This window comes from Carassius gibelio, chromosome A16, assembly GCF_023724105.1.
Source record: "Carassius gibelio isolate Cgi1373 ecotype wild population from Czech Republic chromosome A16, carGib1.2-hapl.c, whole genome shotgun sequence".
NCBI lineage: Eukaryota > Metazoa > Chordata > Actinopteri > Cypriniformes > Cyprinidae > Carassius > Carassius gibelio.
This window is the reverse complement of record NC_068386.1, coordinates 17,036,280-17,052,790: the sequence shown is the minus strand read 5'-3', so window position 1 is coordinate 17,052,790 and position 16,511 is coordinate 17,036,280. Positions and strand designations below refer to the sequence as shown.

General features: G+C 39.0%; 1 protein-coding gene across 4 annotated transcripts in view; it reads right to left on the bottom strand.

The window, feature by feature from the left end:
• Positions 1-16,511, bottom strand: part of LOC128031176 (collagen alpha-1(XIV) chain-like) — a 103,765-nt gene that overhangs the window by 5,238 nt on the left and 82,016 nt on the right. For all 4 annotated transcript variants that reach the window (XM_052619421.1, XM_052619419.1, XM_052619420.1 and 1 more), the window contains 10 exons: positions 16,363-16,449; positions 14,185-14,238; positions 13,481-13,576; positions 13,330-13,383; positions 9,194-9,247; positions 6,118-6,171; positions 5,964-6,035; positions 4,068-4,103; positions 2,948-3,014; positions 2,606-2,794 (listed from right to left, as the gene is read on the bottom strand). In XM_052619421.1, the coding sequence (XP_052475381.1) occupies positions 2,606-2,794; positions 2,948-3,014; positions 4,068-4,103; positions 5,964-6,035; positions 6,118-6,171; positions 9,194-9,247; positions 13,330-13,383; positions 13,481-13,576; positions 14,185-14,238; positions 16,363-16,449 (763 nt within the window). The remainder of the gene's footprint in view (positions 1-2,605; positions 2,795-2,947; positions 3,015-4,067; positions 4,104-5,963; positions 6,036-6,117; positions 6,172-9,193; positions 9,248-13,329; positions 13,384-13,480; positions 13,577-14,184; positions 14,239-16,362; positions 16,450-16,511) is intronic.

The following is a 16,511-nucleotide window of genomic DNA, read 5'->3' as shown; positions in this document are numbered from 1 at the left end:
AGGAGTTGAATTGAGAACAGTCAGTGAGTGGTCAACATGACAATTGACCTCTACTGGTAGATGCTGTAACAACACTAAAAAGCACCTTGAAATGAATGGGAATAAGATTTCCTTGAACCATGGTTCATTTGTCCAAAGTGTTGTCTCTAAGGGTCTGAACACTCTGAATGTAAGCAGCTTTTTGCCCCACAGGCAGTCTGATCCTCATCACCTCTGAACAACACTGACAATCTAAAAGAAGACTTCTGACTGAGATTCATCATTATAGGCCCCATGTTAACATAAACAGAAAAATATCTCCTCTATGTTTTCCCTCATTAGCAGCTCTGACTGCATCATAAGCATGCCCTGCATGTTCCTCCTTGATATCTGAACGTTTGAGTGCACAGATCCATGAGAGTAGCAGTGGTGATGGTGAAATATCTCACGCTGAAAGCTTCGGCTGTGTGTCAGGGCTCTTCTAACTGAAGACAGTGTGGACACTCACTCATGATAAAGTCCCTGGCTCAGAGTTGCTCTTGGCAGGAAGGTCAAGCAGATCTAATGCAATTTCTGTACAGTTGTATTCAGGAGACAGAAAGTTCCAAATGTTTTATGAATTTATTTCCATTTTTAGTCGCACTGAAAAAAATGATAATGCTTTGGACCAACGCAGAAAAAAGCACTTGTTATGTATTAGTTGTTGTCAAATTATACTTATGATTTGGTTCAAACCTTGATTTAATATTTATCAAAAATATTTAAGGATTTTTTATTTTTTTTTGCCATACATATGGTGGACGAGAGAGCTCAACACGCTGCAACTTCAGAAAACACATGCAAATTGAAAAAACACCAGCAAATGAAGAAAACATCTTCATCAGTTTGACAACACAAGCACAGCGCGTTTCGTTATATGCATGTGTTGTGAGTATTTGCAGTGTGTTTCGTTATATGCATGTGTTGTGAGTATTTGCAGTGCGTTTCGTTATATGCATGTGTTGTGAGTATTTGCAGTGCGTTTCGTTATATGCATGTGTTGTGAGTATTTGCAGTGCGTTTCGTTATATGCATGTGTTGTGAGTATTTGCAGTACGTTTCGTTATATGCATGTGTTGTGAGTATTTACAGTGTGTTTTGTTATATGCATGTGTTATGATTTGCAACACTTGTCAAACTAATGAAGATGTTTTCTTCATTTGCTGGTGTTTTTTAAATTTTTAAATTTTTCTTAAGTTGCAGTGTGCAGCCACCATACATACAGTACATTACTTTAGTGAATATATACTTTAAACGTTTGACATAAGCCAAAATGTTTAATGTTTAAAGGTCAGTATAATAATTTTGGGGGTTTTTACAACTTTATTTCACCATCAACAAAGGCTAAATTAGCTATAAAATGAAAGTATAATTTTCACTTAACCCTTTAACTGCCGCTCGACCAAATGGTTGAGCACATTTTGAGTCACTATATTTTATTGAGAGGAGTACCTAACTTAATTCAAGCTGATTGAGCCATCTCTACCATCTGGTAGAGGTATGTTAAGCCAAAAAAAATCAACAGCATTTGTCACAACACTTCTTCTTTGATGGATGTCAGAGAGAAAGAAATCACTCCTGCCATGTAAACTGTTTTTGGTGAAATTTTGCAAGGTAAGCATATTTTTTTGACATATTACACTGTAAGAGCCCTAACTTTACAAAATTATTTTACTTGGTGCCATGAAAAAACTTTAGTATGTTTTCAATAATTTTTCAAAAACGTGCTCAACCAAATGGTTGATTTGTCACTTTATGGTAAACGTAGAAAAGCTAAGCTAATGTTTTAAAAATTATGGGACGTGTTGAAAAAAAATACATTGAGTGTGGTAACTAATGACATAAGGAGATAAGAAATGCAAACAAAAAATGCTTTTTTCTTGGTGGGGCAGTTAAAGGGTTAAGATAAAAAAATTATACATATATATTTGCTTACTATGCAACATATTTTTTCATAAACAAAGCAATAAAACCATGAATAAACTGTGCTGCACATCAACACTGGTATAAAAAAGGGAAAATATACACAAAACCTCTATTCAACTATTACATCCTAAAGATACTAAAGCATTTGCAGTGCTTTGTGGGATCTTTGAAGTAGTTGTTCTTGGCTTGCTAACATTAACCATAAAAAAGACTTCATAGTTTACTTATTGTTTATGATGACAAGTGGTATTGAGGTTAGCCAGGGCTGTCAGCCAAAGATGTTAGCAAGATTTATCATGGATGGGGTCAAAGTCTATATCTGCAATAATATTATAGCTACAAGATCTCTGCTTAACCTTAAACTGCAGGAGCAAAAAATCTCTTCCATTAACTAATCATGCTCCATACCATGCATAATAGACTTAAATAATCCAATATATACTTTTCAGCTGACTTATGCATTTAATACCCCCACTGACATACTAATTTTGCTATTATTTGAAAAAGTTCGTAAACTCAGCTACTATTTTCTACAAATTAATCTTCAAAACTTAATTAATTTTTCAAAACACGTGTATGTACTTTTGCAGAATGCATACTGTATCAGCAGTACACAGTATCTAGTGGTGCATTAGGTTATCTCTTGTGTTAAAATGTTTACCTCTCTCTCCTGGGCGGCCATTTTGCCCACTGGCTCCAGGGAATCCTGGTCTGCCAGGGGAACCCTGCTCTCCCTGTGGCCCCGGAGGTCCTGGCCGACCAGACTCACCCGGTGGACCTGGTACTGTTCGTACTGAAACAGACTGACTGGGAATCTGGTTCAAAATAGAGTTGTAGCGAGACAAGTGACCTGAGGGGGAAGTAAAAAAAAAAAAGAAATTCACTTAGGGAGTCAACGGGGGTTAGACAACTTCATGTGATTTATGAGTTTGGTAAAATAGTGTCAAATCAAATACTTGTTCAAATATTATATGTACACAAAATATACACATTCTCAACTCACTCTGTATTAGCTGTTCACAAACTTGTCGCGCTATGGCACGGACGGCGGCCTGAGACTGCATGTCACCCTTCAGAAACAAACAACAGGGGATTCAGTTAAATATTATAATCATTTTAACCCATAGGCACTGTGTGAAAGTTATGAACTAGGAAAGCTACAACAAAGAAACTGATCTTCGTCAGATGTAAGAACTTGAACTTGAACAGTATGATGTATTCTGTTTATTCTATGATGGGCACATAAAAAGAGAGAGCAACAAAAACTGAGACTATCATTAAAAAGGGAAGATAATCTAATATCTCTCAAAGCCTGGACAGTTTCCCGAGGATGAGCAAAAAATAAGGAATTATATAAATGTTGTGCGCTGATAAGGGGAAAATGGACAGTTCTGGAGCGGCATTATTTAGCTTAACATGTTTGCAGTTATAAGTCACATTACGATTAGTGCACATTTAACTTAATATTAAAGAGAAGTACTTTAAACATAACTACTTTGTTGCATGCAATACTATTGAAAATGATAAATAAATAGGTGCATAAATCTATTTTGACCGCACTCTGTGCTGGTAAATTGTCCAAGCCACTAGCACAGCAATTGTACAGCCTGGATTAAGACCACAAGCTGCTGTGACAAAATCTCCAACAAACAAATAAGCTTTAGTTGCTTTAAAGGGCGGCTATTCCTAATATGTAATAGCCTGTACAACGTGGGTGTTTAATTCACCCAATTTAACACTCTCCACACACCCTTATTGTGGTGACCGGTACCACGGCATTGGAGAAATCAGAATTGAAGAATAAAAAGACAAATATATTGTTGTATGGAAGCTCTGGAGCGAGTCTGACTGTGAGGCTTGATAAACAGCTTTAGCTACACCTGTGCCACTTTTAATGCTCCCGCGGCGACTGAATTAAAAAACCTTTAAGCATTCAGAGAGAGTGTGAAAAAGAAAAAGGAGCTATAATTCAGCACTGCTGCTGTGACTTTTATCAAGAGGCCTGTCAGCAAGCCTCTTAATCCTGCCGCTGATAAACCGTCATTATGTGCACCACTCGAGTGCCACATGCCACCACCCCAATCTATGCTCCGTGACAGTTTAGATGCAGATTGGAGACTCACTCTCTCTCCTCGTTCACCTTTGGTGCCGGAAGGCCCCTGCAAAAAGAGAAATAGGGAGTGAAGACAAATGTATCTGAATACACTGGGAAGAAAAGGACAAAAAAGAAACACAAAGGCAATAACGACTGTTTGGGGAGGGGGGATTTGAATATAAGAGTGGACCGAATCGATCACGGATGAAATGCATGAGCCAAATACATAAAATGGATGTGTCGCTGACCTAATGTGTTGGCCAGGATTTGTGGCTAGAGCACCATGGCTGCTAAACAATTCTGATATCATAACATCTGGGTAAAAATGAGATGTAACCCTGGGACGGTCTCTCTGGGAGCTCTGGGGTGCATTGGGACTCATCCTGAGGATATGTGGTTGTGCCAGACTGTGAGAATATGATCATAGTTTAAAGTACTGCATGTAATTTCACACATCGGAGCTGGAGGGTATGGCTCTATATCTATATTGTAGTAGAATTAACAAAGCCCTGCTTCCATAAACTGGCCCACAATTGGTCATAAACTTGTCATCTTACTGACAATCGCTCTTCCAGGGCTTATGAAAAGATAGACGTACAGGTTTCAAATCTGTGTTGAGAGGTTACACAGCAATCGAGCTCTGCAGATGTTTTTCAACGACTGCGCTGAAGCATATGGTTCTACTTTACAAATCTATGAGAACAAAATGCAATAGTGCTCCAACTTAAATATAGGCATCACTCAGCAGGAAACTCATAGAGACTGACGTTAATTCAGAATCCCTTATGTGCTTCTGATATACAAATGAGAAACAAACATTTCAGTCAAAGGCTTTGTGCAAACAATAACAGGTCTCTTAGTTTGTAGCTCTCTCTCTGACCAGTCGGACTTATATAAGGTAGATCTTTGTGGGTTAAAACTGAACTGCAAGTGAGCTTGTGCACATCAGTCTGTATGATATATAGAATCTGATATGGAGCAGTCTGCTCCAGCATTCATAAGTGATTTCAAGCCATGAATAAAGTGACTCTTCATGATAAATACTTTAGGTGGATTTCTAGCTTCTACACAAGTGGACCCTCTAAGCAGAATTCTCCCTGCTGAATAGATCAGGCAAGTTAGTGCAGGTTTGATGCTACTTTAGCTCGAGGGTGTCCAGACTGCTCCTGGATGGCCACTATCCAGCAAAGTTTATCTCAAACACACTTGAACCAGCCAATCTAGAAACTTCTTGGCAAGTGTGCTGGTGTGGGCTTGAGCTAAACTCAGCAGGACATTTGTCCTTCAGGAGCAGGACTGGACACCTCTGGTCTAGCTGGAGGACCATTATAATCATTCTGTTTACCAGCAAAACCTGGTTGGCCACTGAAGCTGGCCTTTCAGGCAAATATGTTTCACTAAGGCAAAGCTCAACAGTAAAGATTTTTCTGCTGGAACTGCAACAATGATAAAAGTTGTAAAGCATCCTAAAACCCTGGCTTTTGCCCTGTAGCCCTGCCAAGGTAGGCTTGTTGGTTGATCTAGTTGAGAAGTGGGAATGGGAACACTACCACCAAAACATGCTGGTCTTATCAAGTATATTGATTAAGTATATTTTATATTTGTTGAGGATGGAACCAAAGAACCAATTTGCTTCATGACTTCAAAGTATTATTTTTTTTTATTCTGGTCTGGTTCTGGGTGGTCTGGTACTTCATTGAGAATAATGCTGGAGTCTGACACTAAAGAGAGGGATACAGCAGTAGGACAATCTGCCAGAATGAGAACAAGAACGCCACAAAACCACATTTATAGAACTGAGCCGAACACTTTACCTCACGCTTAAATAGAGGAGCGCAGACTTAAATATTAGTAAGCTAATGTCACGATCAGAAATCTACAGTTGAGTTTAGTTCGTTTAACATGGCTGTAATGCAATACTCACAGGTGGCCCCTGATCACCAATTTGCCCTGGGGATCCACTTGGTCCTGGAGCCCCAGGTGCTCCAGGGCTTCCCTAAAATGAGATATTGAGAGGACAAAAGGTTCATGACCAAGTCTCAGAAAGACTCAAATAGTGATTTTATCGTATTACAAACCATTGGTCCTGGAGGGCCCTGTCGTCCCTGGGGTCCATCATTACCCGGTAGGCCCTAAAACAAAATAATTTTTGATAATCACAATGCTTTGTTTAATATCTTAATAATCTTCTTTTAGCACATTGTATGAAATCATAAAATGCAGAAGTCCCAATTCTCATAAGGGAAATCTAAGAAACGGTAAGTAGAAATGAAGATAACACATTATGACTCCATCAGTGCTTCCTCTACAGCTTTTCTTCAGAGTTGTGAATGTGAGTTTGTATTGTGCGAGTCTAGTCTGATTCACAAACAAATGACTCAAATGACTCAAATGAATCACAGTTTGAATCAGCCTAATGAAACTCACTGAATCTATCAGTGACTCACTAAACGAACAGCATATGTTCAACTCTGGCTGACCCCCGTACACTGGCAGCATGAACCTCTTGGAACAGTTCAACAGCCAACGATTTCAATGCAAAAGACCAGACCCACAAATGTTAACAGCAAAGTAACAGAACAGGTGGTCATGTGTTCTAACTCTACCGCCATGTGGTAGAACAAACTCCTCTTGAACATTCATTCCACTACTGTTTTATTGTTGAATGCTGGGATGCACCTTAAGTACCTCAGTAGGGGATAGAGACTCAACAACAACTTACTGTCAGATCTGTCTGCACAAATTGTATAATACGGTTCTGGCTGTTTTGTTTTAGCCAGTGATCCAACACTGTGTTCTTCCACTGAACATGCCTCATTGCCCTAAATATCAGGCTCTTTTGGGAAACAGGCCAGTGGAGGAAAGGGAAAACGATGTAACATTTAAAACGCCTCAAGTGTAACATACATTTGGAGTGCCACACTTCAAGAGCATAAAGTCTCAGAATAGTTCTAGTGTATGCAATCCCATATGAGTGCTCGGGGTCACAAAAGTTTTTCTCTCGCACTATGTGTGTGTTGAGATGGATAAGAACCTCCCTCAAGAAGGAGTCATGGTGGAAGCGAGCTATAAACACCTCTTTGCTTTGTCCATTACAGCCCAAATTTGAACCTGGTGTCAATCTAGAAATGTCTCCTATTTATACTCGCCATGCTTTGTTCAATTGTTCCAGTGTCTCCACGAAGTCTACTTGTATGTGAAAATCACAGAAGTATTGAATACTCTCTTTAGCACTTCATTGTGTGCCACTTACAGATAAAACAACCCATTAGTTAACCTTGGAACTGTAATAATACTCTTTTACAAATGGTATGTTTGTAGATAATCATAAGTTCAAAGCCAAACATCTGCTTTCTTTGTTAAACTGTCATAGTGAGTTACTGTGTATGAAACCACAGCAGATTTATCCCTCAACCTGCTTTAAATCAGCTCAGCAAGCAGCAGTGTGGTCTGAACACCACCGTTTGTGCTCCTTGTTTGTCTTTTTCTGACGCAAACTGACAGATTTGTTCAAACATTTCCACTCAGACTGCTCATTACTAAACAGGGATGGTGAACTTGCACTCTCTCACTAAGACATTAACATTTAATTACACCACACAGCTTTGGGAATGGTAATCGAATAACCACCTCATGCATATTTTTCATTCCAGTTCAGAGAATAAGTGTAGAGTGCCTTTTTTCGTTTTTTTGGCATTTAATCTGTATAGGCCCATATACATATATGTGATTCCTCTCTTGTGGGAAAGCCAATATTGAACACATCTGTATCTGTGACAACACATGCAGCATAAACAACACATAAACAAGGAGGCAATTATATTTCATGTGTTGCATGTGAGCTGATACCAAAATAATTTTAAGGATCTGTGAATCACGTGTGTGATTCTGAAATGTCAAGTATGGCTTTGTTCACAAGTTGCTTAATTTGGTTTGGAGACTAGGAACAAAATCGATAACAAAAACAAACACGCTGAGCGCTTATTATGACAGTCTAGCGGGATAGATCTGATTAGTTCAGTTTGTGGTGTTATTGACTAGCAGTCCTGTAAACTGAATCTGTGAGTCAGGGCCTCCTTCAGCATAATCAGATCTGACACAGAAAAACACATAAGCTTCATTTGATGAGCCGCCCATGTGGAATCGTTCTTACACGGCATGACTGAAATTGTGTTTACTTAATAATATCACTCAAGTTAACTCATGCATTAAAAGCATTAATCATGAATTAATTATTCAAAAAACTGTTCTTTACAAATGAATGCATTAACACAAAATTAACGCAAATTAACAATTTATGCCCCCTGACCCATATGTAAATTCCATTCGTAAGCAAATTTCCTTACAACGGAAGATTGAAGTACCACTTAAATGCAAGGTGTATGTCTGCCAGTTCTGCAGGGGATCGTCCCAGCTCCCTTAGCAAGCAACACAGGGAGGCAGCACAGAATGAGTGAGGAGCTGTTCATGCAGGATGGAGTGCCAAAAACGCAAAAAGCACACAAGGGTCTCCATATGCATTTTTAACAGATGCTAAAAACAGTGAGACGTGACTGAATGTCTGTTTGTCTGTTTATTAAAAAATGTAATAAATAAATCACAAACAATTATCTTGATTGATTGAATGCTTTAAAATGTAAACTACAAAAAATATGACTATTAACTAATAAATAAAATGAAAAATTACACAAAAAACCTGCATAATTTAGACGGTAAAAGACTGTGAAATTTTTACTGTCTAAATCCTGTTAGTTTGTTACTGATGAGTAATAAGTCTTCTTATTATTTATAGTTAAAATTTTACATTCTCAGAATTCTCTCGCATTTGATGGGTTCCATTTAACCCATTTATTTTTGCTTTGATTTTTCTTATCAGTTATGTACACATGTAGGGTTTTAGGTTTCATCTTATGTTGTGAAATTAATGTTTATTGCATTTTTATTGTTAGCGTTTAGTGTTCATTTTAGTATTGATGGTGGTGATGGTATTTTACATTTGTATTTGTGCACCTTCTATAAAACCATTTTCAGAACTGATTGACAACCCTGAATATTACAAGTCATTTCTAATGGTAGGTTCCTAAGCTTATCTGATTTATTCACATCATAACCAAACAACAATATAGTTTAAATTGAGTTAAGAAAAATGCTTACTCTCTGTCCTGGAGGTCCATCTCGGCCTGGTCCTCCACTGGCACCTGGTACACCCTGAAAGTAAATAAATAAGACAACTTGTTTATTTCAATGATAGACACAAGTGTGGCCTTTGCTGAGTAATAAATGTTCGGCTCTATTGTTTCACGTTGTCGTCTGCATACACAGAATGTATCCAATTAATATTGACATTATCTAAGTGCTCAATCTCAAGGCTGACGAGGTAATCGAAAGTGAGGACAGTTTGTGTGGTCTGAGTCATTGTGATTTGAAGAGCTTCTCTGCTATGATATCTTACATAAAAGAACATAAACTGTAGGCTAGTCCTTCAAGATTTGTGTTGGCAACCAAACACCTGTGGGATCTCTTGAAGAACAGTATTTTTGTCCCCGGATTGAAAATTAATTCTAGTTCATTGACTTAAATTGTATGGAACCCATTGACTTTCATTGTATGGGCAAAAAAAAAGAGTAAACTGTGTTAAACTGTGTAAAGTCAGACAGGTTTGGAATTACGTCATGGTGAGTAGAATTGCATTTTTTTGGGTGAACCATCCTTTAATTATGTTTAATAAACATCATTTGACACCAGGACTAACATCTACCACCACTGATGTCTCAGCCTCCACCTCGGCGATTAGCATTTTTTTGCTTCTCATTTGCATAAAGTTTTTGCATTTCTCTGCTTTTTATGGCTGACTCTCTTATAACAATCCCACAACCCCCTGCACAAACCTGCCATTCAGCTCCTATAGAGTGTGAACTGAAAATGCCTGCTCATCTCCAGGTAGACACATACATACACATTAATTTAGATGAAATTGCCTTCCTTTTCATAATGATACGATATTTCATAGCTTCAGCTACAGTTTTACGAATCAAAAAGTTAAATTCAACAATTCAACATCACCCCATATATCAGCACCACACACACACACTAAAATGGCCTTGGTTTCATCACAAGTGGACTCGTAATTCTGAAACTGTGTGTGAGGGCACACTTAACAGTATTATATACAGGGCTCTCAGCTCCAGCGGCAGAGACAGACAGAGGAAGAGATGCAGCACATGATATGGAGGACTGGCAACCAGCAGCCAATGAATATAATTCACAGGCTGACAGGATAGATTAGCCCTGAGTGAGAACTACGGGGCGTCTGTACAGCAGTACGGCAAAGAGCACTTCCTCCTTACTGCCAACATTACTCTGAAAGAACTCAATACATGCTGCTAATCGAAGCGAGTGTGCAGATAGCCTCTCTGCTTAAAGAATGATATCCATCTCAAGCCAAGACTTCTATACCGGAAGACTGAGGAACACATGTCTGTGTGTGTGTTTGTACTCTGTCCACTGGAAAAGCCAGGATGTTCTTTTCATCACCCTGGAGAACTCTAGGGGATTTTTCCTGAGTGGTTGTCATTGCCTTCACATCAAACAGCTATTCTTCAACAAATGGAACTGTCACTGTGAATGTTTTAGAAGCCTTTTGGTGACACTTTCAGCAGAAATCTAAAAAGATTCGCATAAAAGGCAGAGTTTTCACAAGCTTGTGAAAGAGGCTATAGAAGCATAAAAGTCTAAGACATCAGCTTGAGGCAAAACTATAAATTCCATCCTGCCTGCATAGAAGTGCCTTTTGAGTTTAGACAATTAGATTCTCCCTCAAATAAGATTTTCAAATGACAATTTTCATGTCAATAATGCTTTATTATTATTAGACAGTGGCATGTGATGGACTCAAATGAGCAGAAAGAGTTGCTTGTCTGGATTTGGTTTTCCAGTGTTCACTACCTTTGAAATGTTTTTGGGTCCGTAAGATTTTTTTTCTTTCTTTTTTTCATGCTTTTGAAAGAAGTCTCTCATGCTCACCAATATTCCAGTTACATTGATGCTGAAGAAACATTATCAATGTTATCAATTATTATCAATGTTGAAAACAGTGATTCTACTTAATATTTTTGTGAAAACCATGATTCCTTTTTTAAGATTCTTTGATGAATGGAAAGTTTAGCAAAAGCATTTATTTGAAATATAAATCTTTCATAACATTCCACTCTCACCTAGCCTCATTTGATCTGGCACAGCCTACCCCCACAGGTACTCAACCTCATTTACACATGCACATGTATACACATGTATCACAGAAAACATTTTAGTGAAGCCTCTGCACACTTCTTATCATTTCTTCATTTACACTTACAATTTACTTCTTGTGTGCCAGTTGCATTCAGGCGAAACATATTCTCTCATTCTCCCTCCCACCTTACCTTACTTATTGTCTCATGCTCTCTTCCATCTCCCACACAATTCTCATCACTGAAGGTGAATTGTGCTTCAGACACTTTATGCTCCCATTTATCTTCTAGTCTATTCTATATCTGTCCTCTCTCCTCTAAGCAAGCGAGTGCTACTCCCTCCAACCCCTGGTTATCCGATGTTCTCTGTGAACACTGGACCAAACTCAGGGATGCAGAGAGAAAATGGTGCAAATAAAAAGATCCAGCTGACCTGAGTATGTATCAGTCTCTGCTTTCATATTTTCTGTCAAGGTCCACACTGCCAGAACTTCTTATTTTCACAACAAGATCAACAACCACATGCAAACTTCATAATATTCAAACTTCAAAACTATCTCCACTGGAACCAACCCCCCAACACGTCTTTAACAGCTGATGGTTTTGCCAATCTTGTTTTTTCAAACACAAAACTATAACCATCAGCAATCAGTTTTTAGCTCAACATATGCAGGAACTCAGACCAACAACATCTACAACCAGCGGTCTCCTCTCCTCTCACAGAGGCAGCAGTTTCTGAACTTCTCCTCTCCATCCTACATCATGCCCTCTAGATCCCATCCCCGCACACCTTCTACAAGCTATTTCTTCTACACTTCTAACAAGCACTCACACATATCCTCAACATATCTCTTCTCACAGGCATTTTCTCCACCACATTCAAACACCCTCGGTTAACCCCAGTGCTTAAAAACCTACACTAAACACTTCATTTGTAGAAAGTTACAGACCTGTCTCTCTCCTCCCATTCACAGCGAAAACACGTGAATAAGTTGTTTTCCACCAGGTATCATCTTTCCTTCCACAGATTAACTACAGTAGCTGATCAGTCATGTTTCAAAAGGGGTCATTTGTCTGAGACTACTGTTGTCATTGAAGCTCTGCAGATTGCGAAAGTTCTCATTTTCCTGGATCTATCTGCTGCTTTTGACACCATCAATCATCAGATCCATCTGTCCACTCTCTCATCGCTGGACATCACAGAAATTCCACTTCTCTGGTTCGAATACTAAACCTCACATGGTCTTTCGGGGCTTGCCTGGAGGGGGGTTCCTCAAGGATCAGTTCTTGGACCTCTCCTTTTCTTCATATAAACAACAGCACATTTGCCATTTCTAGGCTGGACTATTGCAGTACTCTTCTGGCTGGACTTCCATCATGTATAATCAAACCTCTACAATTGATTCAGAATGCAGCAACACGACTAGTCTTCAACGAGCCTAAGAGAGCCCACGTTATTCCTTATCTTAAGTCTACATTCCCTCCAGAAGCATGAAGTCTGTAAGTGAGTGATGCCTCGTGGTAACATTACAGAACAAAATCACTTCTAAGAACATTTTCATTCAATGTTCCTTGCTGGTGGAATAATATTCCAACCCCCATGTTTGACCATTCGAAAGTGTGCAATCCCTCACTCTCATGAAAGCTTGTGAAATTGCTTTAGAATGCGCTCGCTTTTGTTTTGCAACTTTTGCTTTCAAATTCGGGAAGGGGACGGGTAGGGATAGTAGATAATTTGGCTGGATTGGTTGTGGCCCAACAATACCCCCCTTTTTTGTAACCAGTATTTCCTAAAGGGACAAGTTGATTCTATTAGGTTGCCAAATGAGGAACGTTATCCGTGTATGCATAAATTTATTCATATTAAACTATTTTCTTAAATTTAGGATAAGCTGCAGATACAGACTTAACAAGCTACAACCATACACAGACACTCGCAAGACAGTGATAATTCTAGCTCCCTGACGGAGGGGATGAGGTTAGCTAATGAGAGACTGCGTGGGTGTTATGAAGCTGTCAAGAAGTGCTGATGAGACAAGCAGGTGATATATTTCCCCGTACCTGAGGACCTGGCAGACCAATTTCACCCTTCTCTCCTTTCTCTCCTGGAGCCCCCTGAGGAGAGAGGAATTGTAAAAAGAAAAGGGCAAAATTAATAAAAATAATGAAACAAACTATGCAGAACACACCCAGTATTCAGTATTCAGCTTACCGGTGACCCCTGAATGGACAGTCCATTTGGCCCCTGAGGACCCGGTGGCCCCTGCGGTCCTGGAGGTCCAATCTCACCAGGTGGCCCTTGAGCCCCCTTGAAAATAAAGTTAGGACATTATCTTAATAAATGTAACCCCATTATAAAATCATCATGGTTTTCATTGCTGGGTTTAATTTCCTCACTATAATTATGCAACATTTTATGCCTACCACCAGCCGGGCTGCTGAAACAAAGTGTGAATGCCCGGCAGTCTCCTTCTCCATCAGGAATGCAATAATCGATGAAGCAAAAGACCCTCGTCACAGTCTAGCTTGTGACACACCTCTTAGTGGCGGTAATTTGGACCAAGTTTACATAAAACTTTGGTGCGTGAAATGAAATTATGTCTGCCCCAGCATGGCTTTATTTGTACTGGAGCATGATGTATTCTGTACATGGACACACACACATCTGGATGGACTTTACTCTACAGGAAACTACAGTTGGACAGAGAGACACAAAAAACAAAGCGAGCTCTCAGAAAAACCAGAGCAAGAGGGTGAGATTCACTCACTCGGACCCTCCAAAAACAACATGGAGGCACATGCATTGTGCGTATTTGTAGATTCCCAGATTTAAGCTCTTGTCAAGTATCTATTCTTTTGGGAAATAATGACAACTCTGGGTGGCTCTGCATATGGGATACATAATGTGTACTTTACCGTCAAGCCTGGCTCCCCACGATCTCCTCTTGAACCTCTGATACCAGGACCGCCCTTAGAGTCAGACATACACAATTAGATAAACACAAATTGAAAGACTCAGGATAAGAAAATACGTTTTCCTAGTGACCAGAGCTGGGGCATGTGTCAAGAAAGCAATTTTAAACACTGTCACTAACTGTTCCAATGCTTTCAGCAAACCTCCAAGGAGGCCTCAGGATGACTTAAAAAATTGATGAATAGCATAAAACAAGCTCTAAAATGATCCAAAAACATCTGAAAATCTTTTTTTCTTTGAAAAACCAGGATTAACTCGGTCTTGAAAAACCTGTATAGAGGTAGCCAAATTTTAATACTGTGATTTTTAAACCTGAAAAATCTTAGAATGAATATACATTTTTCTGGCCACACCAATATATTTCGTCAGGCAGAAATTGTCAGTAAAATATTTGTAAATACTTAAAATGAATTCTTATTCAGTAAATCACAAACAACTGGAAACGTCATGTTGGAAAATTGGGGGCCTTTAAGAGAACCACTGCTCTTACAAAAATACATGTAAACAAATTTTGGGTGAATTTTTTTAATGGCACTGAAATATTTGTATTGATACTTTTATGTTTTTTAAATGAAATAAACACTGTGAATAGATAATTTCACTGAACTTGTCGCTTCGAAGAAGGTCAAATGTGGTTAAAACAGCCCTTTGACTTATTATAGGACAAAAAAATCTAAAGAAAGTGACATGACATGGGTAAGTGAATGACATTTGGCTGAGTAAATGATGAAAGAATTTTAATTAATGCATTTAATTTGTCTTTTTGAGCATATTATGGAAATATTTCTTATGTGGGCAGCTCACTAGATTTCAGAACATTGTTACTGTGTATTTGTAAAACCAAACCATTTTCCTCATCTAAGTGTTTCAAACACTGCTAAACTGGCTAGTTCAAAAATATTAGATGGAATATGCCTGCAGAATCCTTGAACTGGTTCACACCATATCCCACCTGCGTCTGACCCTCATAAACTCTTGCCCCCACTGCTGCAGGCAACTGCTAGTAATTTAACCCTGTTTGCACGTCTTCCTTTTCCTGTGTTTACTTTAATTGCATCCCCAATGGCCATGGCTGCAATAAGGTAGTTCTTATCACTGAAGGCTACGGCAAATTTGATTCATGAGCTTGCTCAAAACACACTTAACAAAACCTGCTGTTGACGGTGGAAGGCTAGAACATGCAAGTATAAATATTCATCTATAAGATGCATGTGATGACTCAACAGGACACTTTCGATTCATTTGAGCAGCCGGTGTAATCTTACTGTAGGAAAGACTTAAGAACGCATGACAGTAATATTAATATCAAGATGCAGCAATAATATATACAGAACTGAAATACAATCGCTTTCCTTGCAACCACTTCTTGTTCATGGAAATGGGTTTGTATGGATGGGGGAATCTATGAATGCAGACAGGACAGGAGTGGACTAATCGGTTTTGATAAATCGATCGCCTCGTAATGACTTTCTCGAAAGAGCTGCTGTTTATATACCATGGCCTTTTCGAGGCCTCAGAAATACATTTTCCCTCAGGGTGCACACGATGCTGCCTTCCAAATGAGCTCATTTATTTGTTCCCGCCATATTGAGTTCAACCTGCAGCATTGGCTGAATTGAGCAATCTAATGCTAGGTCTTTTCTCAATCTCTTAAACAGTCTCCCTGTTTCGTTATATATCTTTAATATCTTCATGTTCCTTCTTAACACATTCTCTGTTTTTCGTTAAGGCTTGAAAAGTTGCTGGTTTCATAAAGATCCTTTACCGTTCTGCCTTTTGAGAAAGACACCCAAACCTGGGATATTCCTGGAGGCTAATCATTGTCATGTGGTCATGAAAGTCACAAATCCCAGCAGTTTTTGTTGCAATGCACTATATATACAGATGCTTTTTTAAATGTCTATGTATTACACAAAGTCCTAAACTGCTAGCTTTTGTACTAGAGTACAAGTGTGAAGTTGCCAGCTAAAGTATGGTATAATCTTGGTGGTTTTTACACCCAGAGCCTGTGCAATGTTGTGACATCTTGGAAAACTCATTGATTTTTATTGCGAGTGATGACATTTTGACTGTTCCAAGATGGCGGATGCGTTAGTGAGAAGCGAAACCACTGGTTTTACCGGGGGTCCTGAGGGTCCAGGTGGTCCTTTGCTATCCTGGGCACAGGTGCAGGCATGGGGCATGGCAGGACAGTCCTCTTCTACTCTCTGAGGAAAGCAAAAACAAAACAACATGTCGTACACCATTTCAAACGGAGGACTATTTCCTC